At 38.3% G+C, this 26,395-nt stretch overlaps 2 protein-coding genes across 4 annotated transcripts; both read left to right on the top strand.

Moving 5' to 3' along the window:
• The first annotated feature begins 8,374 nt into the window (after positions 1 to 8,374).
• Positions 8,375 to 11,603, top strand: snrpe (small nuclear ribonucleoprotein polypeptide E). The gene is made up of 5 exons (XM_055023996.1): positions 8,375 to 8,551; positions 9,954 to 9,980; positions 10,069 to 10,131; positions 10,365 to 10,443; positions 11,400 to 11,603. Exons 1-5 carry the CDS (start codon positions 8,498 to 8,500, stop codon positions 11,453 to 11,455), a joined length of 279 nt encoding a protein of 92 aa, XP_054879971.1. The 5' UTR covers positions 8,375 to 8,497; the 3' UTR covers positions 11,456 to 11,603.
• A 286-nt stretch (positions 11,604 to 11,889) lies between these two features.
• cdc42 (cell division cycle 42) lies at positions 11,890 to 25,862 on the top strand. 3 transcript variants are annotated; one of them, XM_055023982.1, is made up of 6 exons: positions 11,890 to 11,992; positions 17,802 to 17,942; positions 18,217 to 18,289; positions 18,522 to 18,631; positions 19,916 to 20,113; positions 24,363 to 25,862. In XM_055023982.1, the coding sequence occupies exons 2-6, from the start codon at positions 17,838 to 17,840 to the stop codon at positions 24,450 to 24,452; spliced, it is 576 nt and encodes a 191-aa protein (XP_054879957.1). In that variant the 5' UTR covers positions 11,890 to 11,992; positions 17,802 to 17,837; the 3' UTR covers positions 24,453 to 25,862. The 3 variants fall into 3 exon arrangements, with proteins under 3 accessions (XP_054879957.1, XP_054879940.1, XP_054879948.1); XM_055023965.1 differs by having other exon boundaries at positions 11,942 to 12,030; XM_055023973.1 differs by lacking the exon at positions 24,363 to 25,862 and adding an exon at positions 21,232 to 24,356 and having other exon boundaries at positions 11,942 to 12,030.
• The last annotated feature ends 533 nt before the right edge of the window (positions 25,863 to 26,395 follow it).

Here is a 26,395-nt window from a genome sequence, read left to right as displayed (position 1 = left end):
TTGCAGACTACAATCCTAAAACAGAGCAGAAAATTGTTCTCAACTTCCCCTTCTGGCTGAGTTGAAATTCTACCAGAGGAATCCAATTTGAAAGGTGTTGGAGGCAACAGCCAGGGTCCCAAAAATTAGCAAAACGTGAAAAAGTTCAAAGTCTTCATCACTCATTTCAGAAAATGAATCTTAGATTGACTTATTGCATACAGTGGTGTGAAAAAGAGTTTGCTTTCTTCCTGATTTCTTCTTTTTTGCATGCTTGTCACACTTCAGCGTCTCAGAACACCAAACCAGTTTCAATATCACTCAAAGACAAGAAAACACAGAATGCAGTTTATAAAACATCCAAACCTACAAGGTCTTGTATCTCCAAGAGTTGAATAAGCACTTAAAACACACTGACAGAAGAAAGATGTAGGAGTGAGAGTTTTTACCCAGGATGCTTAGTGGCATGTTTCTGTGTCCGGAGTGAGCTGGAAGTGTGCTACCGGTGCACTGACTTGCCTCTTGTGTGTTAGCAACATGTTCTAATGTTCTATTTAATGCAACTACCAGCTGATAACACTTGAAATAAATGTCTTCTCATATTATTTAAAGTCTGTTCAAAATGAATGTTTGAGCAGATATCAGGATTATGTTTCATAAAATGCATTCTCATCTGCTTTTCTCATTCAAGTTTAGTCCAGAATTTAAATTCTATGAACTTAAAATAAGTATTTATTTTAACTTCATAAATACGTGAGTGACAATAATACAGAAATAAATTCTTGTTCAACTGGGTGAGGGCAGCTCACTTATGAACTTTAATTTCTGAGTTAAAAGCAAAATAATTTTCTAATTGACTTAATTGCATTTTCATGGCAGGATGTGAAGCTTCATTTTCAAGTTAAATCAGCTACAAATGTTTTACAGTGTATATGTGACTCTCTTATGGTTAGCATTGATTTGAATTGTAACCCAATGAGTACAGGAGAAGTGAAAATACATGTCATGTATTGTTTAAAGAATTATTTCCTTTAAAATTCCATTTGCTACATTTTGTGTTGTAAATAGATGCTACGTTATTTTTTAAAAATTATCATTAAAACTTGCAAATGTGTTGTAAATCTCAGTTCTTTTCAGTCATGTTAGCTGGACCCGTGGTCCAAGTCTGCAGAGAATATTCCTCACTGAATAGGAAAGGAAACGCTCTGCCAAGGCTGCAGAGGTCAAGCTTCTCAGGTGGAGTGGGGGGGTGGGCTGGGGGGGGGCAGGTGAGCAATGGAGGGGGAACAAAGAACCATCACCAACCATAAGCCCTCCTGCCCCCCTTCCTCATCCCGTCTGCCTTCCTTTCTCCTCAGAACAATTGCCACCGACAGGAACAGGATGTGATGTAGAGAGGAGGTCGATCTAACCAGGGCAGTTCCTTTTGGCCGAACCAGACGAGGAAAGAGAAGGTAGGAAGGACAGGCGTGGAAATGAGAAAAGATGGATTAATAGGTGGCATGGCATCCTGTTTGGGTATGTGCGTGTGGGCGATGTTCCTATTTATAGCATGCCTCACTTTCAGGCTTTACAAAGTGCCTGGCAAAAAAAAAAATATAAATATATATATTTATATTTATACCCCTCCAATTAATTCACATTTGGTCTCTTTTACAATTACAAACCTTTGAGTATTCTATTTGGGAGTGTGCATCATACACAAAATTGAAAAACATTGTGACATGACAGAAGAATGATTCACAGTTTTTGAATGTTTTTACAAATAGAAATCTGAAAAGCCTGACACACCTTCTGGATTTACCTCTTTGAGTTCCAGCAGCAGCAACCCGACATTTCATCCATTCTGCACTGCAAAAATGATTAAACTCTATCAGATTACAGGGAGAACATCAGTAGACATCACTTTCCTCCCCACAGATTCTCAGCAGAAGTCAGCAGAAGTTGACTGAACCATTCAAAGCCAGTCAAAGTCCTAGCCAAAGCCAAGGTTAGTCCTGACCGAGGTTTACGTAGGACAGGCGTGGAAATGAGAGAAGATGGATTTGTCACATCTCATACATACGCCGGCTGTTGGTTAAAATCAGATCCACTTGTTTAAAACCGTGTCAGCGTCCATGTCTCCAGCAACACTCTGGACGAAATGAAACATATGACAAGGGTTTTTTTTTTTTTTTTTTACCATATTTTCTCAAATTTTAGATAATGACTGTCACTGTAATCTGCTGAACTTCAAAAGGTTTAACAATGGCTCCGTAACCCTTTCCACACATATTGAAGTCAGTGATTTCATGTCTCATCTGAACTCATTTTGGACATATGTTGTTGTGTTTTTAAAGGATTTTCTGGCTCTACTGGCCTTTCCTGAAAAGTGAAGTTACGATTGTGAGAGACGGCGAAGACATGTGGTCAACAGGCCAGGTCGAGAACTGAGGCCTGTGTACCCCGGCATCACCTCTGCATCCTTGTGTTTTGTACTTTTAGCCTACTTCATGTTGCCAGACAGCCTGCAGTGCTAAAAGTCATCCATCTCAAAACAAGCTACAAAGACAGAAAACGAGACGTTTTGCACCTTTGTGAGTGAAAAAAATCTGCCAATGTAACTATTACATTTTTATAAATATTCCAGCATCGTTGACTTAAAACAAGCTCCCATATCTTGCTGAAAAGTTACTTGTAAGTTAGTTTTGTCTCATTTCAGTTGTACTAAGAAACCAGACAAGAATGTTTGGTGACTTTTTGTGCTTCTGCGGTGTGTCCCAGGAATTTCATGATTGTTTGGGTGTGTCAGTAATCCCTGGACATTACATTTCTCTGTAGTTCCATATTGGTTTTGATGGCTTTTTCTAATTGATAAACAAAATGACTTGAGAACTGTATTTTACATTTACTCAGCTTATTACTAGATAAACTGAGTGACTGGTCTTCCATGTGCGTACAACAGCAGCTTGAGACATTGTGCATCACAACACTAGCCTCCGTCAGTGCTATTTCGACTATGGGAACTCTCTATTCTAGCCAGCCGGTATCTGCACAGTCTCACTTCCCTCAGCCTTCCTTGAGAATGTCAGCTGGTATGTGGCATTGAGAGTCGGCCATCCATTCCTGCGTTCACAGTACAGACACAAAGCATGTGGCACTTGACAGCGATGCCTGACGGGAGAAGCTGCGGCCCGCCGTGGCGGCCCAGCCATTTTAAGACGCGGCCGAGGCGTTCCCTACCCTGAAAGGTGACACCTCTGCCTGCGCAATCGAGGCTCCTTGCATCTTTTCTTTCCCCCCACTTGCGGGCTCTTGTCTTTCCTCGGCTGCTAATTTCCATCACACTTTCCCTTCTGTGTGGGGCGAGCCTGGGCTGTGTGTTATTAATACTATTGTTAACTGCACACTCAAGGCTGCTCTCCCTGACTCAGCTCATCATATTACAGAGATATTGTTCACAACAGAGAAATTGCCAGTGCTGTTTTATATAAAACTGTCTCTAAATATAACAGGGAACGTCTTGTCCAACTATGGAGACACTCAGGTTGGTTGTCATGATGTGTTCTGGCAACACAAGACTTTCTTCTTGGGGTTGGTAGATGTTTGGTTGTGGTGACTTCTTAGAACTGAATGTATTTGTTTTTCAATCAATCAAGTTTAATCTTTTTATTATTATTGTATAGCTCATTTCAGGAACACCACAGTTCAAAGTGTTCTACATCGTGAAAACATTTTGAAAAAAATCCATCATTAGCACACCATATATATAGTCAACAGTTGTGAAAACTAATAACATACAATGTATTTCAATGATCAGTGCACATCAAGATATGTTCCACTTATTGTGGTTCAAAAGCAGCTCTGAACAGGTGGCTCTTTAATCTTGGTTTAGAGACAAAAAACTTAACAACTTAGCTTATCAAAGGAAAACATAAAATGTGAGATGTAAGATGTACAACAGATGGAAGACATTTATTTCTCATAGTTTTAAAATACGATTATGAGAAATGTAACAATTTCTGTCAGTGAAAGAACGAATTACGATTTCGGTGAATAAATTGCTGTTGTCCAGGATGTGGCAGTCAGAGCTTCATCTAGAGGCCAGTCTCTGTGTTTTTTTATTTATTCATTTTTATTTCAATTCATCTGAATGTCTTAGAGATCCAGAATGGCAATAAGTTTTCCATTTTTCTTCTCTTTTATTCTGAAAGTAGCATACCTCTTAGCTGAGTCAAGTCAAGTTTATTTGTGTAGCAACAGGACAGTTCAAAGTGCTGCACATGATAAAGCCATAATGCAGTGACCGGTTTTGAAACAAGCGACCAACACTACATTTTGTCAAATGCCACCATCAAGCAAATACACAAATTTGTTGATTAACGTTTCAATAATTGTTAATCAAAGGCAAGTCCAAGCCGGTGGGTTTTTAGACAAACCAATAGACAGACTGAATAAAAATACAAGCCAAACTTTTCAAGTCTATATTTAGAATAGTCTTTTGAAAATGATGCATCGGTTTCTTTCCATATAATGATGGAATGAATATTGCAATTATGGGTATATTGTGACACAATGTGAACATGCTCAAGTAACAGTGTAGAGGACACAATACTTTTATTATTAAAGCATAATAAAATCATATATATTATGGTAGTCTATTTGGATATAAAATGTTCAAATGAATTTGTAAGTATCTACATATATAACAATGCCAATATTGCAGATTTAAGCAAAAAAAAAAAAATTTGAAAAAAAAAAAAAAAAATATATATATATATATATATATATATATATATATATATATATATATATATATATATATATATATATATATATATATATATATATATATATATATAACCTGCCTCTCCACAACCTGGAAGCTCATGTCAGGCATCATAGCGGCCAAGATAAGCAAACACATGGATAAACACATGAGCACGGCACAGAAGGGTATCGGTGTAAATACCAGAGGAGCCAAACACCAACTCCTCATAGACCGCACAGTTGCCCGAGACTGCAAAACCCGACACACCAACCTGTGCATGGCTTGGATCGATTACAAGAAAGCCTATGACTCAATGCCGCATACTTGGATCATTGAATGCCTACAGATGTATAACATCAACAGGATTCTGAGAGCCTTCATTGCAAACTCGATGAAGCTGTGGAAAACCACCCTTGAAGCCAACTGCAAACCACTTGCACAAGTGTCCATCAAATGTGGCATATACCAAGGAGATGCTCTGTCCCCGCTACTGTTCTGCATAGGCCTGAACCCCCTCAGCCAAATTATCAACAAGACTGGCTACGGATACCGACTCAAAAATGGGGCCAACATCAGTCACCTCCTCTACATGGATGACATCAAGCTGTATGCCAAGAGTGAGCGAGACATCGACTCACTGATCCACACCACCAGGATCTACAGCACTGACATTGGGATGTCATTCGGACTAGAGAATGTGGTCGGCTGATCACAAAGAGGGGGAAGGTGATCCGCACAGAAGGAGTCTCACTCCCACAAGGAACAATAGCAGACATAGAGGACAGTTACAAGTACCTAGGTATACCACAAGCAAATGGCAACCTCGATGAGGCCACAAGGAAAGGAGCCACAGCTAAATACCTCCAACGAATAAGGCAAGTCCTGAGAAGCCAGCTCAATGGCAAGAACAAAATCAGTGCGATAAACAGCTATGCCCTGCCAGTAATCAGATACCCTGCTGGAATAATTAGCTGGCCAAAGGAGGAGATAAAAGCCACAGATATTAAGACTAGAAAGCTACTAACCATGCATGGAGGGTTCCATCCAAATCCAGCACCCTGAGACTGTACACGAGCCGCAAGGACGGAGGCAGAGGACTAGTGAGTGTGAGAACCACTGTCCAGGACGAAACAACTAAGATCCATAAATACATCAGGGACAAAGCCTCAACAGACAATGTGCTCAGTGAATGTCTCAGACAACAGGGAACGGAGGTTGAGGTGCCAGAGATACCATCATGGGAGGACAAGCCCCTACATGGGATGTACCACCAGCAAATAACCCAAGTGGCTGATATCAGTAAATCCTACCAATGGCTGGAAAAAGCTGGACTCAAGGACAGCACAGAGGCCCTCATCCTGGCTGCCCAGGAACAGGCCCTAAACACCAGAGCAATAGAGGCCCAGATCTACCACACCAGACAAGACCCAAGGTGTAGGTTGTGCAAGGAGGCCCCTGAGACAGTCCAGCACATCACAGCAGGGTGCAAGATACTGGCAGGGAAAGCGTACATGGAGCGACATAACCAAGTGGCAGGCATTGTGTACAGAAACATCTGTGCAGAATATGGACTGGAAACCCCGAGATCAAAGTGGGAAACACCCCCAAAGGTGGTAGAGAACACCAGAGCTAAGATCCTGTGGGACTTCCAGATCCAGACAGACAAAATGGTAATGGCGAACCAACCAGACATTGTCGTAGTGGATAAAAATCAGAGGAAAGCCGTTGTGGTAGATGTAGCAATACCAAGTGATTGCAACATCAGGAAAAAGGAGCACGAGAAACTGGAGAAATACCAGGGCCTCAGGGAAGAACTGGAGAGGGCCTGGAAGGTGAAGACCACAGTGGTGCCTGTGTTCATCGGGGCCCTCGGGGCAGTAACCCCCAAACTGGAGCAGTGGCTACAACAGATCCCAGGAACAACATCAGACATCTCAGTCCAGAAATGTGCAGTCCTTGGCACAGCCAAGATACTGCGCAGAACCCTCAAGCTCCCAGGCCTCTGGTAGAGGACCCGAGCTCAGAGGATAAGAACCACCGCGGTGGGTGAGAAGGGAATTTTTTTTTATTTTTATATATATATATATACACACACACACAGAAGAAGTACTGCATATACAAGTTATAGTTGTATGGTCCAATGAAATATTTATGGCATTTAATTTTCTTTTCAACAGTTTCTTTGTTTTCTGTTATTGCAATGCTTATTATTGTAGTGATAGAAATGTTTAACATTTGACAATTTAGCTGTAATTCTAATGGTCCAGAAGCCCAGCAATAATTAAAGCTCATGAGTTTGTAAAGCCTAAAGATTTAAAGGACTTGAATTTAGCAATAAGAGAGTCGCTCTCGATCTATGCAGGTAAAGCAGTGGGGAAAAAAAACTATTCATGTATTAATTTGTGTTCAAACAAAGATATTACGGAACAATCCAACTCAACAACAGTTCTGTGGAGTCAGCTCGTGATTGCGAGCCTGGGGTAAATAGATTACTTTTCGAATACCGCCCTCTGGTGGAAAAAGTATGTCATTACTTTCACTAAAGAAGAAACGAGAACTTCATATTAATTTGCATTGAAGTAGGAGGATTTTTTTCCTAGTACTTTATATAAAAATAAAATGTTTATGAACGACTCTCTGGTCTTTCTGATGCTTTCAAAGTGTTTTGACAGTTACTTCAAAACATATGAAATAATCATACAAAAACATTATTGGATGGAAGGAACAACTCCTCTTTTAGTATTTAAAATTAGTTGTAAAAATACATTATAGGTTTCAAATGAGGTGGTTCTAGTCAACAGCTCATAGTTTCATTCAGTTAATTGTGTATTAACTTCTCAGCTGCCTGAAAGATTGAGTTGTTAGCATGTCACGAGACAGTTAAATAATTTCTTCTTAGTATACTATTAAACTCAAAATCTTTTTCCATATTATTATAAATGGTGTGGGGAATTTTGCAGAAAGAAATTAATTTAAGACAATTTCAAATAAGGCTGAAACAGCAAAATGTGAAAAAGGTGAAAAGCTGTGACGAAATTGTATATCGTAACTGCATATTACTCAGAAATAGAAAATATTTTAATGTTCTGAAAAGGAACTTCACTTATATTTCACCTAAAGTTTTCTTAAAAGGCAGTGGGGAGCAAAGCAGAGGACATCTAGACAGATAAAGAACCAAAATAACTCCAAATATAAATGTGATGAAATATAACTCCATTTATATTTGGAGTTAAAAATAACTCCAAATATAAATGGGATGAAATATTTAACTTGTGAGTTAAATATTTTTAACTCACAAGTTATATATATATTCTGTATATATATATATATATATATATATATAATATATATATATATATATATATATATATATATATATTATATAATATATATATAATATATATATATATATATATATATATATATATATATATATATTTTTTTTTTTTTTTGAAACATAAAAGTCTTGCCTAAAATAGACCTTTCAGGTGACTAAGATAAATTGTAATTGACTTTGTTTTTTGTTTATTGTACGTTATTTCAAGCCACTATATTCCCAAAAATTATGAGAAAGTTTCTACATTTATGACCTCCGTCCTCTGGAGGCGCTGTTTCACTTCACTATCCGTTCATACAGGCGCGGAAGGCGGAAGCAAACGCGCCATTGTAGCAGATTTGCAACGTGAGTGGAACGTTAAGGCGCTCTGAACCCAGAAAGGGGCTGTTTTTTTTTTAACGCTTTCATCTCGTTGGTTTTTTGTTGGAGAAATGGCGTACAGAGGACAAGGACAGAAGGTCCAGAAGGTTATGGTGCAGCCAATTGTATCCTTTTGAACATACCGACAGTACACCGTTCAATGAGGTGCTAAGATGGCTTAGCTGCTAGGCTACTTTTTAGCTACGTTCTTGTTGGCTAGTAAATTTGTATTTTGGTACATTTTTAAAATAATCTTCTCGGATTGAGTGTTACGGGCAGGTACAACGTTTCTAAGTTTGTTTCTAGCTGATACTGAATGACAAATTTACAGCCCAACAATGGGAAAGACATTGCCGCGGTAAAGTTAGCATGGCTTTCAAGCATCTCATAAAAGTCATAATTTAGCAGGAAAGTCAATAAGAAAACAGATGATTTACAATACAGTATTCCCGTTCTACATTGAACGGGAGTACTTGAGAATGTAATTCAAAAATGATGCAAATTAGTACTGGTGCTAATTTGTTTGTAATCAAGCTACAATTATTACTGGTACAATTTTCATACAGTGGAAAATGTTAAGTAGAACATCAAATGAGTCTTTTTATTGCCATGGTTTTATAATAAGTATAACCAGATTAATCCAGAAAGTTGTACTATAAAGTCAATTTTGCTGCTCCTGAATGAACTGGTTTTGAATTTTTTAATCTTTACTTAATATCAGGGAGAAAGTGACACATTCCTGATCTTATTACTGGAAGTAAATCTGTTAAATAAATCCAAAGAAAACTAAACACTAGATGCCTTCTATAACTGCAAATTTGCTAAATCCTTTTAAAGTTTTAGATCTACAGTGAATAACACATATTCTGTAAAAACAAAAAAATAAAAAAAATGACTTTTTATTTAATTTTTTAATTGTCAGAACAATTTTGTCCCAAAAAGTTTGGACACCCCTGATGTTAGTTGAAAAAGAGTATTCCAATTGGAGCCAACAAGCTTAAATAAGCTTCTCCAATTCCGATTATAAAAATCATCAAACATCCAGACTTCAGAAAAAAACTCTATGTCTATTTTTTGTCTCTGTTTGAATGTGTGGCAGTAAGCAATAAATGTAAAGTTGAGCTGTTCTTTTAAAGTTCTTCCTGTCTTGGGACTACAGATGAAAATGAGCAATTATGCTATAATCTGGCTCATTTACAATCTGTACAGATGTATTGATTGTTAATTAATGTCCACTGTCCCTAATAAATTAAATTAAAGGTGAATTAAATGGTTGGGGGGGGGGGGTGAGGGGGCTGTTTAAAGTAAATAACTGACAGCCCATAATAAATTAGATTTATGGCCTGCTGTATCCATAGTAACGTGCCATCTCATGTGTAATATGGATGAAACTGGAACATGTTGCAGGCTGTAAGCAGCCGTGTGACAATAGCTTTATCTACTGGAACCAACAAAACTAGTTTTCTTTCAGTTGGACTAAAAACATACTATAAATTTCAGTCTGCTTACCTTGACTTAATGTTTCAGAACCTCATTTTTAGATACCTGCAGAATGTAAGTAGTTCCCACTATCTCTTTTAATCCCAAGTAGATTAAACTTGAGATTGAGAGAGCCTGATTCAGTTTTCCCTCTCATTCCCAGCGTTCCAGAATCCAGGTGTGGCTGTATGAGCAGGTCAACATGCGGATAGAGGGATGCATTATTGTAAGTTCTTCAATATTTCTATCAAAATTCAACTTGTAAAATGTTTTTATAAGTTTTAACCAATAATAACCAAGCATAGTAAAAAAAAACCTGCAAGTTTAGATGTTAGTTTCACAATTCTTGGAACCCTATTAAAAAACAGAATTAATAATAACTGTTTAGAACAGATGTAACATTATAGATTTTATGCAATGCTAAATCCCTGCTAAACTTTGTCCCTGGTTTGATTTCAGGGCTTTGATGAGTACATGAACCTGGTTCTGGATGATGCTGAGGAAATCCACATGAAGACCAAGAACAGAAAGCCACTGGGTAATATGACTTAAAGACCCAAACCTGGATCAGCCTAGTAGTGATAGATGTCCCTTTCAATGCTTTTATATCATACATTAATATAAGGAGTAGCCATAGAATGGGAAAGAGGAACTCTATTATAGATCTACAGCATTTTGCTAAACATTCCTGTCACTTGAACTTTTTCCCTTTGGTGTGTTTTCACACCTGATAGTCTGGAAGATTTGGTTTGATTGGGGACAAAAATGGCAGCATTTGTTACATTTTCAGCTGCTGTGGTTCTCTGCCACACAGCACTCAGTCGAGCCAACCAAATTGTTTAAAAAACCAAATCTACCAAGAACCACAGAAGGAAACAACACAAAAACTTCTAGAGAAGACACCGAGCATAACTTCCTTCTTCACAAAATGTAAAAACAAAATGGAGTGCTGTTGGATTTTGGCGGTTGTAGAATTTCGCTTTTGTTTTAGATAAAGATCACAAGCCATTTCTCCTGCTGGCATTAGACTCATGTTTGCTTCAGTTGTATTTACCTAGAATGCCCTGTTCTATAATCCTCTTCCTGCTTTTGAACTGCTGTCTCGTCCACTTTCATTCACATGTTAATATTTTATTGATCCCTGAATGGGGTGGGGAGATTTGTTTGTCCCAGCACAGCATGCAACAGAAATTAATAATATAAAACAGTAAATGACAATTAACAGTGATGGTCTTGAAGATATGTCACTCAGAATACTACTAAAAATATATTTAACATTTAAAATGTGCAGCTCTAGAGACTATTATAAAGTCTAAGCCTCAGGCAGAAGACTTGCTTTAGTGTTCCTTAGCACATCTGGGCTATAGCAGCATTTGGCAATGTCTGCTCTTCATAGTGTGCATAAAAAGTAAACAGACTATTTGTTTTCTATTTTGCATCTGATCTGTCTCCATGTGGCTTTTCTAAATCCTTATTTGTTGCCTTGTCTTCCAGGGAGGGTCATGTTGAAAGGAGACAACATTACGCTGCTGCAGAGCGTGTCCAACTAGAAGAGGAGGTGTCTACAGTTCTAGACTTTTCTAGAATTATGTTTTCCTTTTTTTATGGTCTCTGTTTTGTTTGTATGGCATGAATATTGTAATTGTTTCTTTCAACCACATGGTCCCATTTTGAAAATAAAATTTTCTTTTTCCTAGATTTGTACATCTGTGATTTCTCACATATAGGTCATTGAGTTGAATGAGCAATGATTTTTAGTTAAATGCAGTTGTGTCATGGTATCAGAAATTAAAGCTATTTGCCAAATGGTTAATCGTTTAATGACCAAATCGTAATACAAATATACAAAAACATTTTTTTATATATGTGTTTATATATTTTTTCATTAATTTTACATTCGCTCACTTCTTCGGGCACATCCCTGCAACATTTGTTGGGAAAATGTTGTTCTTGCTGTCTTATTCAAATGAATGAACGGAATGACGTAAAAAGTCAGTACGTACTCGACGTGTCCCTGCTTTACTGACTGGGAAGCCCTTAGTGTGGAGCTGCCAACGCCCGGTGTTGAGACCCAAATAGAGAATACGGTACGAAAAATTAAAAATACCCACATATAGTGATTAAGGTATGTTTTTAATATTTTTCGTTGTCTTTTTAGTGAACCGGCGTTATGTAGCATGTGGTGTTTGTTATAACGGGAATATGGCTGCTAATTATTGCAATTCAGAAACAGCATCCGCTAGAGTTAGGTGCACTTGTTAGCCTACAAGCTAACGGGTGGACAGCAGTCAGCTAGCAAAGCAAGTAGGCAGACTACTTTATTAGACCGGAATGTAAAGTCATCCTTTTCGTTCTTCCAAGTTATTTACTGTATAACATATTGTCATTTAGGCTATACAGGTATTAGTGTCTTGGCTTAAAATAAAGCAATACTTTTCTAGTTGTTAGCTATGGGTGAGATGGTTACGGAGGTAAAACAAACCTTAGTCGTATGTTTATATTTAAACAAGATACGGTCCAACATGAAAAATGGTTAACATTTCGATACCCGAAAGTTACCAACCATTCCTTGTTGTTCATATGAAAATACATCGCGAGATGGCGATTTAAAGAACCGGCAGGAAATAGGCCACAGAGGCCGGGATGTGGTCGGAGTGTAACAGCTGAGGCTAGTAGCTGCCAGCTTAAGGTCCTTTCATCGTTGGAACTTCAGGCCAGATGTTAAAATTCTGTTGTTGGCGTATATAACCTCTTGAAGTTGATGCTGGTGCATTTAGAATAAGAAGTGAAGCGGCGTTTTGAATGCTACGATTGCAGTCGATGAAACTGCGTATTTTTAGTTCAGCAGTCTGCTTTTTGATCGAACAAAAAGCAGATTGCCTTTTAAGTACAAATTACGACACGATGCTTTTCGTATTTTTATTATAATCTCGGACGTGCTTTTATATTATGGCAGGTTTTCTTTCTCAGTTTCATGTATTGGGGAAATACTGCTATGTCAGAATGAACCTTCCCGCTGTTTAACAGGCCTGCCCTAAAAATGCCTACTGGCCTACTAACACCAATGCTAGGATTAAGTCTAAAAGCGTTTACAACTGCAGCCACCCTCTGTCAGCCACTGCCATCGGCTTTGCCTGCTTTAGAACAGTTTGACATATTTAGAGTGTGGCGGATTTTGAGATTTTTTCCTCAATACTTGCCTCACGGAGAACACGTCAGATAACGGTTCTGTTTGGAAATGGAGACTAGATGATAGTTTTCTTTCCTAGAGCTGCTGGTGTTTTTGTTGATGCCAAAGGCACATTTATTCTTTAGAGTTGTGGTTTTAGATTCGTAGAAATCAGATGACTGAGAACCCATTTTTGCTGAGTACTGAGTTGTGATGATAGTTTAGTTGCTACTGTTTGGGTCAAATCCTATTTCACCTGTCTTATGAAATACAACTTTTTTTAGGGGTATACTTTAAAAGTGTCTGAGGGACACTTGTACATTGTCTGTTGTGTTTTAAAATGTATTTTATATAAGAGTTTTGAGGCCAGATTCTGAGGTTTGTCTTTGTAAACTGTTACATTCTCCCTTTATGATCTATATTATAAGACATGAAATAGAATTCAAAATAGTTTTTTTCCCCTAGCTTTCCAGACGTGATTAGCCATCAAATATATCAGCACAGGCATCGTTACACTGTTGTGAAATAGACATTCTTTATGTTTGAAATATAAACAGATTATTTTGAGTTCACATTCTTAACTGGCTTTAGAATATATGAGCGATCAGTGTGGTTAGCTTTTCAACGGCCGTCTGATTGTTTTCTAAGGAGAATGTAAAAGCATAGCTTAACTCTGAGATTTTTTTCTAAGGCTGCCAACATTTATGAATCCGTCATGTTCCATAACACGATGGATTCCATGCTTTGCTTAGCCAGGTTAACCAAGAGTCTGAATAAATGACTAGAAAGTCTCCTTAGAAAACAGGTTTCTTTTAAAAAGTTTTTATGCTCCTGTATTTTTTCTGACTTCATTTGAAATACCACTTTGACACTAAAACCAGAGAATTGGGTTTCTGTCACTCAGTAAAGGCAAAATGTTGACATATTTAGAGTCAAAAAATCCTGATCGGAGGGATGCTCCGATCAGGTTTTTTGCTGCTGATTCCGATCATCTATGAGGGCCGATTTCACGTAATCGAATCCACGTGATCATTGCAAATCACATGAATTAGCTGCTAATTTTTGCATTAGACATAAACATGCAAAATATTTGCAGGCACAATACAACAGCTATTCAGTAAAAAAGAGAAATGAAAAACCTACAAACAGTAAAATAATATTTAACACTAAGGCTTTTTGTACCATAAATTATACATGACTCAAATAAAGCTGCCTATCAAAATAAACAATCCTAGTTACTAAATCAAAACTTTCTGAGAGCTTGGCTAGCTGATTAATGCTGGTTCTGGTTGGTTGTTTCTGACTGAGCTGAGTAGCTCTGCAGATTGTCTGGAAGAGACAGAGGAGCTTGGTTATTTTTTGTTTGTTCATAAATTATCTCATGTCAGGACATGGCAAAATGTTTAATATGTTGAACCAGTTTTTTTGTTGTTGTTTTAAGTTACATGTTGCAGCTTTAAGCAGACGTTCGGTGGAAGAGTTTCACTGTCAGTAGGTTGAACGGCGCTACGTCTGTGAAGTATTATATTATCTACTACCAGTGGACCAAGAGTCAGAGCAGAACCAGCGTCTTACACCGGTAACCGGTAGCTCTTTTAATTTTAAATAATTTTTTGGTTATTTGTTTTGCTTTCTGACCATCACTTTCTTCTGGGTGAATGTTGGTAGTTGTGCGCTGCTTTTTATTTTTCTTCCTGCATTGAGCCTTGATGTAGCTAAACTACGTCAAGTGCTTTGTTTTTAAAATGTCATATTAGACTCGTTATGTTGATACATTTGGACATACTTCACCAACAAGGTAATTTTCTGTCGCAACACACAAATTGATGCTGAGCATTAAAAGTTTTTCACTACATTGTTTAACATTTGTTGCCGCATGCTTGCACAGTGTGAAGGAAAGAGGAGATAAGGTGCACAGGCAGACTGCGAAGTCAGATATATTTGATTGGTTTGTGAGATCGGCAATAAGAGACAGTGATTGGCGATCACTGATCATACTCTTTTTCACGGAAATTGACCATTTATGATTTGTGGCCAATCGATCGGCACACCTCTGGTGTTAAGGTGACTTGTAGTGCCTGGTCATTGGAAAGCAGATCACAATGACCACTGGTCAGTGATTAAACTCACTAATGGAAATGTCTTAGGTATTTTTATATGCAAAACATGATTACATTTTCTTTGAATCAAAGCATTTTCTACATTTAGTTTTGCTGTAATTTATGGTGCACACATAGACATTCTGAATTTAAATTTTACTTGTAGAAAACTGGCTAATGTCTACTTTGATATAAATTAGTTGGTTTTGCTTGGTATTAGTGTAATACTACACAACAGGAATAGAGGAAAACCTGTCCTACAGTAAGAATACTGTATCAGCATAGCAAGCATAAAAAGTACTGTCTGGTGCAGGCTCGTCTGATTAAAATTAGATGTGAATATGTCTTTCCCTAGCTGGAAAATAAAAAAAGCATTTTTTCACAAATTAAATATAATAGAGACCAATATTTTGACTGATTAAGCCAACATAAACATCTTTGGAGTCTGAAGGGATACTCCAAAGATGGAGTATGGGGATCACTGAGTGGGAACACTGAGTGCATGCCACTCAGTGTTCCCCATGTGCATGCACTGTTTTCATGCATTAAGGCTGACAATTAGCCCACTATGGAGCCTTAGTCAATAGAAGATCTCACCTAAGATGAATAGAAATCTATGAATAAGCTGCTAATATTCTTGCTTGAATTCACAGAGGATCTATTGAAGCAAAGCCTCATAGCTGAACTTAGTTTATCAGTACCAAGAATAAATGGATACACATTACCATGTGACTTTTTTCCATCACATTAAAAAGTTGCTCATGTATTAATATGTGCTGGTGAGTACAGCATGTGTGGGCTGCTGTGAGATTATCAAAATAGAAAAATAAAGTAGAAAGCTATTCTGTCACATACAGGCATGCCGATCAATTAGCCACCAACCATGATCGGCGAACACTGTCTCTCATTACTGATCACAAAAAAACGATCACCCGCATCTCGTACTTTGCAGTCTGCAGAGGCCCAGTGTGCAAATAACCCGAAAAACAATTAAAATAATAGGGCTCTTGCTGTTGGACCGCTGCCATGCGATACTGTTCAGTTCAGTTTCACGTACAACCTCCACCAGACAGCGAACTCTCACATTGAACATCTGCTTAAACCTGCAGCATGTAACTTAGAAAACATATGTATTGAAACTTTTGTTGTCCTAACATGAGACAGATAAGCTCTGGGGTGGCTCCCTGCCCCCACGTAGTGCTGCAGTGGAGCTCAGCTCTGCTGCGGCTTAATGGTGACATGCTGTAATTTGTAAAGCAGAAACAGAGATTCTGTGGTTCGCTACCGAATGATCCTTTGACCGAGTGATTATATAAGGCTTAGTTGGCTTCCATCTTGCTGTTTCACAGTCGCTGCATTGAGACATTGGAGCAGATGCCAGACCTGCATTTAGGTTTCAGCATATCTGAACTGACTCAAAATGTGGGCAGGGATTTTTTTTTTCTTTCTGTTTTTGTTGCTAGCTGTTAAAACAGGATAATGGAACCTGGAGTAAAACGGTTTCCATTATCTGATATTTATTGAATGATAATTCAGAAGTAAAAGCTGCTCATTTTATGGTTTGTATGTTTTGCACTTATGAAGCAATCCAGTTCTGCATTATGTTGTGGAGAAGACGTGTGGGGAAAGAAATTTATTTATTTTTTGCTTTTTGGCGTTTCAAAGAAAGACAGTTGCGAGGCATTATATCTGCGGTTTTTTTTTAAGCGCTTGCGATTTTAATGGAACACTCAGAAGGAACACGGCAAATGTCATGATTGGACAGCAGGGAAGCAGTCAGTCCATTACTTTATGAAACCGTACAAAAAAACCTTGTAAAAGCGCAAATGAGGTTAGTGCGACTTCACCAAAGGCACAGAGTAAAAAACATTTGCCAGCAGCTGTTGCTTATTACTGCTGGAGGGTTAAAAGTTTTGTTTTAATGGCAGCAGCTTGCTCTCATGCAAGTAACAGGAGGAGTAACTATTATTATTGGTGTTTGTAAAAGAAAGTTGGGGTGCACCGATTGCAGTTTTCTGATCACCAGTCTGATGGAGTTCGGCCTGCTTGTTTCTGCACTAAATATAGCAAAAAAGTTGCAAAGTTGGCAACAGTAAGCTGACCATTGTGAAAGGTAGGCCTCTCTCAGAGCCTTATGGTGGTATAAAAGATTGGTAGATAGGATCAGTTTCACTTGTAAGCATCGACCGATTTATCAATCTTCTAAAATGAAGGAAATTGGCTGATCAATCTGTACACCTCTAAAAACGACCCCTCCACTCTTTAGGCCAAGTTCCTGGGAAAAACATTGTGTATATGTGTACAAGGTCTTAGTTTGAAGCTTTATTCCTTTTTATTTAAATGTTAATTTGTTAATCACTGTACTTTAATTTTAAATAGAATTCTAAGTGGATTAAAAGATATTGAATTACTGGATGGTGAAGTAATTTTAATTTTAAATCTATATTCAATTCAAATGGAGATACAAAGTGATACATGAGAGATCAATATGAGTTGGAGTTTGTATCTTTTAGAACACAAACTTCAACTTTGTTGGATTTTGTGTTAAATTTCTGAGTTCCAAAAAAACAAAAACTTTTTTTTTTTTTTAATCCAGTCTGATCTAAAGATTTCTGATTTTCTCTGCAGGTCTTGAATGAGTAGAATAGACTGTAAACCACAGCTATGCAGACCATCAAGTGTGTTGTAGTCGGTGACGGTGCTGTGGGTAAAACCTGCCTGCTCATCTCCTACACTACAAACAAGTTTCCCTCCGAATATGTACCTACGGTATGTATGCCAACAGACACACCAGGCAACACTGGAATCACTTTGTTACTACTGACCTCTTCCAAGTTGTTTTCTTGATCTTTTTGGTGCCAAACATTAATGTATTTTATTGAGGTGTGATTTAGAAATCTCTAACTGAGATCTGCATTCATTGTGATATAAAAGTGCAAACAGGTGTATATATTTATATTTAGCTTCTATTTATAGAATCAGCAAACCATATCAAGTTGAATGTCTTATTGAGCCTAACGAGGATTTATTTTGTGTGTTCCAGGTGTTTGACAATTATGCTGTAACTGTAATGATCGGTGGGGAACCCTATACTTTGGGATTGTTTGACACAGCAGGTATGACTTTGGTTTTGCCTCGGTGTTTCATTTTCTAATGTGAAATAAATGACATATGAAGCCACCAAATGGGAATCACATTTGAGCGTGCAGTCCAGATAAATAAACCTGCTTAAAATGGAAAGGGGCTTTTTCAAAGCTCATCCACAAATCCACAAGCAGACTTGTGTAAATGTCTAGTTTGATGAGTTTTACCAGTGTGAGTGGATGTGTTTATTTTTTTTGGTTGCAGGTCAAGAAGACTACGACAGGTTACGTCCTTTGAGTTATCCCCAGACAGATGTCTTCCTCGTCTGTTTTTCAGTCGTGTCCCCTTCCTCCTTTGAAAATGTCAAAGAAAAGGTAACTATTTCTATCTAAATATATATATATATATATATATATATATATATATATATAATTTATATAATAATTCCCTTCTCACCCACCGCGGGTGGTTCTTATCCTCTGAGCTCGGGTCCTCTACCAGAGGCCTGGGAGCTTGAGGGTTCTGCGCAGTATCTTGGCTGTTCCAAGGACTGCACATTTCTGGACTGAGATGTCTGATGTTGTTCCTGGGATCTGTTGTAGCCACTATATATATATATATATATATAATATATATATATATATATATATATATATATATATATATATATATATATATATATATATATATATATATATATATATAGACTTAATGTTTGGAATACATTTTCAGGTGTATTCTCAGCAATTTTGTTACTATATTTAGCAACTTTTCAGACAGAAAAAAGTGATATAGACCAAAATCAGAATCGGCATATTAGGGTTTTTAAAGATCAGTGTATTCTCAGATGGTGCAGTGTCCAGGACACTGCATTCGGTTCACCCACATTTGTAGAGTTGACAAAAAAATATCTACTATGGGTTAATATTTAATATGAGATGATTCATAAGCATTTTCGGGATGTTTCATGACATCTTTGACGACCAAGAGTTTAGATTTACCATCTATATTTTCTGTACACAGATATGTAAACTTTGGTTACATATCTCCAATTAATATTTGCTAGAGGCTGCTTGTGATTAATTGAGTTTGGTTGCTGTCATATGTCATCAGAGTCAAATGGCCCAAGCATGGATCAGAACCAGACCCAGTGGAATATAAAAGACAAATTGAATAATTGGTGAAATTTGAGTGTTATTATTTGTTCCTATTTTCCAACAAAGTTTCTTCATTAGTAAGAAAATAAATCAACATGCAATGGCAGGTGTGGACATTTAACGTGTTGAATTTCTTATTTTAAGAATTTTGATTAATCATTGTCACATAAATTCCAGTTATTATTTACTCCTCCAAAACTGTCTGTTTTGTTGGAATAGTTAGTTTTAAGTTAGTTATAAGTCATACACATCATCACTGTACTACTAAGTATCGTGATAAGACTTTAAAGTCTGTATTGCCCACCCTGACGGAGGGCAATACAGGGGGTTTCCATTGTTGAATGGGTGGAGTTGATCCCACCATTTGTCAGAAACAGTAGATCATGTTTTGGACACCTTTCAGCAACAACTACAGTATAAACACTTTGTGTCAATATGTCATCATTGTCTTGCTGTAGAACCTTGCTTCTTGTTGTGTTAACACTGAGTGTGTTTCCACAGTGGGTTCCTGAAATTACCCACCACTGTCCAAAGACGCCCTTCCTCCTAGTCGGGACGCAGATCGACTTGAGGGACGACCCGTCCACTATAGAGAAGCTGGCCAAGAACAAGCAGAAGCCCATCACCCCAGAGACGGCAGAGAAGCTGGCAAGAGACCTCAAGGCAGTTAAATATGTGGAGTGCTCAGCTCTCACACAGGTAACCTCTACACAGAAACACACTTGATGTACCGTCACACACTGCTAGATTGGCTGAGCTGAAATATCAAAGGCAAGAAGAAAGAAAGTGGAGGAAAGAGGAGCATGTTCACTCCCACACCCCGCCTGCTGCATGCTGTAGTGGATGGGTTTGTTCTGCATGCCAGGGTACAAAGGTCAAATGCTGACCTCATTAAGTAGGGCTGGACAACAAATCAATAATGTATAGTTTCAGCCTCATAACTATTTAAAAATAATAATAAAAAATCTCAGAGAACAAATGGATGAAAGAGGAAAGATTACGTTTGCTATTTTGGCTGCAAGTCAAAAAACTTGAATTTAGAAAGTCCAAATTATTTGTTGAGGGCCGCATCGATATCTGATGCAGAACAAAAAACGCGAACTCTGGTTTGAATGCATATGTGAACGCTAAGCATGTAGGAGACTGCTCCAAAAGCTGGAAGTGGACTACCGCACAAGGCATTCTGGGTAAATACAGCCAAAGCCCAGTCCTAGTGGGAGAAATGGCTTCAAATTTTAAAACACCTAGAGTTAAATTTGGTTGTTTGTTGTGAGAAAAATAAAGACCCCTCTGAATACATCTTTGCTTTTCTGACTGCTTAGTTTCTCTTGTTATCACATGTCACTAACAGGGAGGCAGAAATACTGGTTTATTCTAGAAGTGATCTGTACAGCAGAGTGGACACATCATAAGGCGTGTCCTCATTGGACATTCAGCAGGTCCAGAGAGCTGTCTCTGTCCCGGCCGGACTGCAGGACTCCAGAAGGAAGGGAACACACATGACCTCACACGGCCAGAGAACAATAGTGTTGATGAAGCCAAGGCGTAGCCTCCACCTCTGTGCTCCACTCCTTCCTTCCTCCTCTATTTGACATAATGCTTACATGGCTGCTAATGTCACTTCCTGTTTCCTGTTGCTAATCTCAGCCCTCACCCAGCTGCATGTGATCCTCCATCTTCTCCATCTGACCCAACAGCTTTCCTCCCACTGTTTTCATTCACTTCCCTCCTCACTCTGCCATGTTCCTCTCATCCTCTCATCCATCCTGTTGCCCTGGTTACTAACAATTATTTTCTGTCCTCTTCTGTCATTGTAGCGAGGACTGAAGAATGTTTTTGATGAAGCTATCCTAGCTGCCCTAGAGCCACCTGAGACTCAGAGAAAGAGGAAGTGCTGTGTGTTTTAATCTCTCTGGGCAACGGCTCTCGTCTCTTCCTCTTCTGGTTGCCGTTAGTTACCTCCTCTCTACATTCCTCATCCCGCCTTCTCTCTCTTCCATTGTTCATCATGTTTTCTCAGATGGTGCAGCGTTGTTAATGTTTGTTCGTCGGCATGTTGAGCTGACGTTGGTCCTTTCCTTGTTTGTTAGCTTGAGCTTTTACATCAGTTGGTTCTAATTAAGGTCAGAAGGACGACTTGTTGGCTCAGAATGGAACAGGAAGCAACGCTTTCTGTTTCTAACCGAGTTGTTCTGAGAAGTCAGCTGGCGATGGGACGGTTCTGAACTCAGAGGTCACAGCAACAGCAAAACTCTTGTGTGAAGGTTGTTGCTGGCAAAAGAAGACCTTACGTTAACTTTTTCCACCATCAGTAAATTTCCATCAATACTGTTTTAACATTTTCAGGCATTTGAAAGTATTGGTTAAATGTTAAAATTTTAAATAACTTCCACAATTCCGCAAAAAATGTTTTCTTGCTCCCTTAAGGTGGTTTTTGGCTGTTCTGAAAAGTTAGTATTAGAGTTAATGCACTGAAGTGGAGATGAAGAGATATATACAGGAAATGTTCTGATGTAGCAAACCTCACCTGACCGATGAACTGTTTCCTCTTCGACTCATTAGAAATGTTTCTTTCTCTACATCGCCAAAACCAGCTGACATAACAGAACAAGTCCTACTTACCTGATAACACGTTCCTGAAAACCTCTGCATTTTTTCTGATGTGTGATCCATTCTAGTTTCTACTTCCTGTTTGAACGTCAACATGTGACTTAACTTTACGTTTCGATTTGTTCGCTCCAAATTCGTAAATAAATAGAAACAGAAACCTAATTCAGATGATCTTTTTCTTTCTTTGCGGCATTTCAAAACTTGGGTCAAAATTTCCTTGACAGTTGGATGGAAACATAGCCAGTGACATGTTCATAATGAAACCGAAGCAAGCGTGTTGCTGTAAGGAAGTTTAATTATCTGTGGTTCACTCAGGCTTCCAGAGAGAATGCAGACATTAAGCAGATAACAGGAACGTTTCTAAACTTTGAATCTCTCTTATGAAACAAGCTGGATTTGGAAATCTTGGAATCGTTTAGGAAATCTTTTCCTAATATTATTGATTAAATGGGAAGGCTGGAAAAAGAAGTTTTGAATGTTGCCTTCACTTTTTTTGTAGTTCAGGAAGAGAAATATAATCAACTAAAATATGTCCACATGTCCAAGCTTCACAAAAACACAATATTGCAGTTTCAGCCTAAAGGTTTCATGAACAGAACATGAAGAACATGAAGGTTTCATGAACAGAACATGAAGAACATGAAGGTTTCATGAACAGAACATGAAAACTCAGCACTTAGTTTTCTGATAGTGTTGTGTGCAGATTGAAAAGTATTTTGGATAAATGAACTTGTTCTCTGGAGCTTCTTTCTGGCTCTTTCTGGGTGATCAAACCTCACAGGCCTGAGCTTCTGATCAAACACACACTAAGCTCAGCACTACTGTTTCTACACAAAACACTTTTTTTTCTTTAAATGTCGTATTTTCAGTTGTTCAGCCTGTTGCACTGATTCAGGAGTTATTCTGTTTCCTCCACTTGCTTGTCTCACTGTCTCTGATCCTAGCAGCAGTCAGATCAGCACGCCTCTCCCACACTTCTGAGTTGATCAAATGATTTGCAACTGTCTGTATTATTTTTCTTTGCTTTTTCCCCAAACTTCCTGCATTTGCTCAGTTAGTGTCTTGCAAAAGTATATGCAACCCCTGTTTATTATTATTATTATTCTTTAAAACTTTTTATACCATTACAACCACAAACTTAAATGCATTTATTAGGATTTTATGTGATGGACCATCAGAGTAGAGTATGGTTGTGAGTTGTATTTTACCAAACTGGGACAGAGTACAGGTTATAGCTACAGCTCTTTATTTGTCTCAACTGAAAATGATGCCAACTCAAGTTTTCCAGTGTTTCCTCAGATTCTGAATATGATTTCTGACTGGACCTGGACAGGGCTATTCTAATGAATAAATAGACTTTGGTCTCAAGCATTTCATTTCAGCTCCAGCTGAATGTTTCGGGTGGTCTTACAGGGAGTCTGCTGATGCTTCTGTCAGCTTTTCTTCTGGAATATTTAGCTTCATCCACCTGAACGCTGCCAACCAACTTCCACATGGCAGCAGCCTCCTATTTTCCCTTCACACACACACACACACACACACACACACACACACACACACACACACACACACACACACACACACACACACACACACACACACACACACACACACACACACACACACACACACACACACACAGTGTTTCATAGAAGGCATAAATGTTTATCTGACGTCACAAGATGATTTTGATTCAATTTAATTCACAAATCTGCAATATGTGTCCATCTGACATAAATCATTTCTAATTAGAAAAAAATCTGAATGCTAAAAATAGAAAATCAAACCATGCATAGGCATACCTGAAATTCAAGTTGAGCCATATGTATATATATTCTAAAATGTTGTGTCCCATACTTCATTGAAACACTTTTTGATTGTGTTTCTAGCATTCTGACGAGAACCAGATCCCATCTGGACTCTTTGAACACTCTTGGTGGTGCTGAGTCCTTTTTAAATCATTGTCCTGGCATTTCTTTATTGCAATACTATTAAATAGTGACACTTGACTGACCGGTGACTAATTATTGACGATGTCGCATTCAACAATAAATTAACTAATTGCAATAACATTGCATTTTATTATGTGTTTGCATTCCTGCTACACAGTAACAAGTATTTGGACAGAACTTTCTTTGCATGCCAACATCAACATTCTGCTTTATGTTGGTCTATCACTTAAAATCTCAACGTTTGTGGTAAAATAAGCAGCAGGTATGTGAAGACTCGTGCACTATAAAGGAAGTTTGACACGGCTTTGCTGTTTAATATTTTCTGTTTAGTTTCATCTGTGTGTGTGTGCTGCTCCTTTACCCCCTGTGTGTGTTTGTGTTCACAGAAAGGCCTAAAGAATGTGTTTGATGAGGCGATATTGGCTGCACTGGAGCCCCCAGAGCCTAAGAAGAAACGCAAATGTGTGCTCTTATGAGAGGTCCCTACTTTTCTCAAAGCACACACACACACACACACATGCACACAAAGACATGCATCTCACATACACCTGTACAACATCCTCCCCAAATACCTACATGTGTTCCCTGGCTCTGCTGAGGCTGATTGGCATCGTCGTCCTCCAAAGCAGCCCACCAGGTTTCCAACCATTCTCTGCAATAATTCCAAGTTTCACACACAACATGAAGCTATACTGGCCAGAAACCAGTCTCACACACACACACACTCAGAACTCATTCTGTCAGATGTGAGTCAGCATACTGCCCCACCTCCACCGGTGAGTGTGGTCATCATCTGACCACCTCTGTTCTTTCTCAGCTCTACCGCTAGACACGTAGTGTTGTTTTTCTTTTGATTTGATTTGCCAACCTCCTCCAAACCCCGTTGCTCTTCAGTAACACCGGATATTTAACTCCCGTTCCAAATGGACACACGCCTAACCACTAGAGGATGTTTAACTGTGGCCGCTGAATCGGCCGGAGTCACACAGGGCTGATTTGTTGGTCCCTTTGGAACGAGGCTCGTTTCCCTCAAAGAGCCGAAGGCGTCCAGCACCAACGGCTCTACAGGAATCAGCCTTTTCTTTCTTTTTTCTTTTTTTTTTTTGTAGAAGCAGAGAACTTTTAAACAGTGTTAGCAGAACAAGTGGTGTGTTGTTCATGCGTCGCCAGGGACCAAGGGAGGATAAGGCAGGACGCCGTTAGAACATCATCACCGCCACACACTTTGAAGTGCTGCAGCAGACGTCCTGATGAACGGAGCGTTGCGTTTTAGACAGCTGATCACCAGATTTCTTTGCCGAGTCAGAGTTTGGTGCCTTCCTTGTAGTCTTCATATATGAGGTGTGTGTTTTAGCCCATTCAAACTGTGTGGTGGTGGTGTGTGTAGCTGAGCCTTGGTCTCTGTTCTATATGATAGGTTTAACAGATGTAATTATAATGTAAGCTGGCACACAACGTTGATGTAGGCTCCAGGTGTTTTTACCAAAACCTTTTTTTCTTCGTTATTTCTGTTTGTGTTGTTTTTTTATGATTGTTATTATTATTATTATATATAAATATATAAAAAGGTTACTTTCACTCCTTTCACATTTAGGGGTTGGAACTCATCTGAACTCTCACCTCCCAGTTTTACCAAGAAAACGTCTGAGCTTAGCTTGGCCAGAGTGACTGTTTGGAAAAGATCCTAAATGACTGACTGGTTTCTTTTGTTTTGTTTTTTTCTTTTTTACTGGTGGATTAGAGTTGGGTTGATCTCCAGCCCAAGTCAGTATAATTATTATAACCCGTTGTTGTTTTTGGTGCAGAACCAAATGCTTTGTCTAAAGTTTGTTCTTTGTATATGCATTCTTTTCAGAAATATTAAACTTATACCTTAATTGCCTTTACTATGGGTCCCTTGTCTTTCTTTTGTGTTGAGGATCCATGAAAGAAAATTAGTTTTAAAAAAAAAAGATTTGTCGTGAGTCAGGAACTATTTGCTTCTGGACCACATTACTGTCCTAGAAGTTATTTCTAGAACATTTACGATCATGTTAAATCTGCTCTACAGAGATTGAACCTTGTCAAAGGTGTAATTATATATATATATATATATATATATATATATATATATATATATATATATATATATATAATTGATGTAAGCAATACCTTTATTTCTGACTTCCTTACAGCTTTGATGAGCCTGTCATGCTGATGTCATCCAGAAGGTGGCAGTGCCCACTAAGTTTTCATTTTGCTACAGAAGAGAAACCGATTTTAACAGATAAAGGTTTAATTTGTTTTGTAACACATTTAGTATGAGAAGTCAGTTTCTTAGTGCTTCATAGAATCAGTACTAATCACTAACAACACAGTGGCAGGTTGGGCCATAATGCAGACATTCAAAGCTCCAACTTGACCAAGTTAACCACCTCAA

Source organism: Poeciliopsis prolifica, unplaced genomic scaffold (assembly GCF_027474105.1).
Source record: "Poeciliopsis prolifica strain line A6 unplaced genomic scaffold, Auburn_PproV2 SCAFFOLD003, whole genome shotgun sequence".
In the NCBI taxonomy this organism is placed as follows: Eukaryota; Metazoa; Chordata; class Actinopteri; order Cyprinodontiformes; family Poeciliidae; genus Poeciliopsis; species Poeciliopsis prolifica.
Note: the sequence above shows the minus strand (reverse complement) of the source record. Positions and strands in the feature narration are given on the sequence as shown.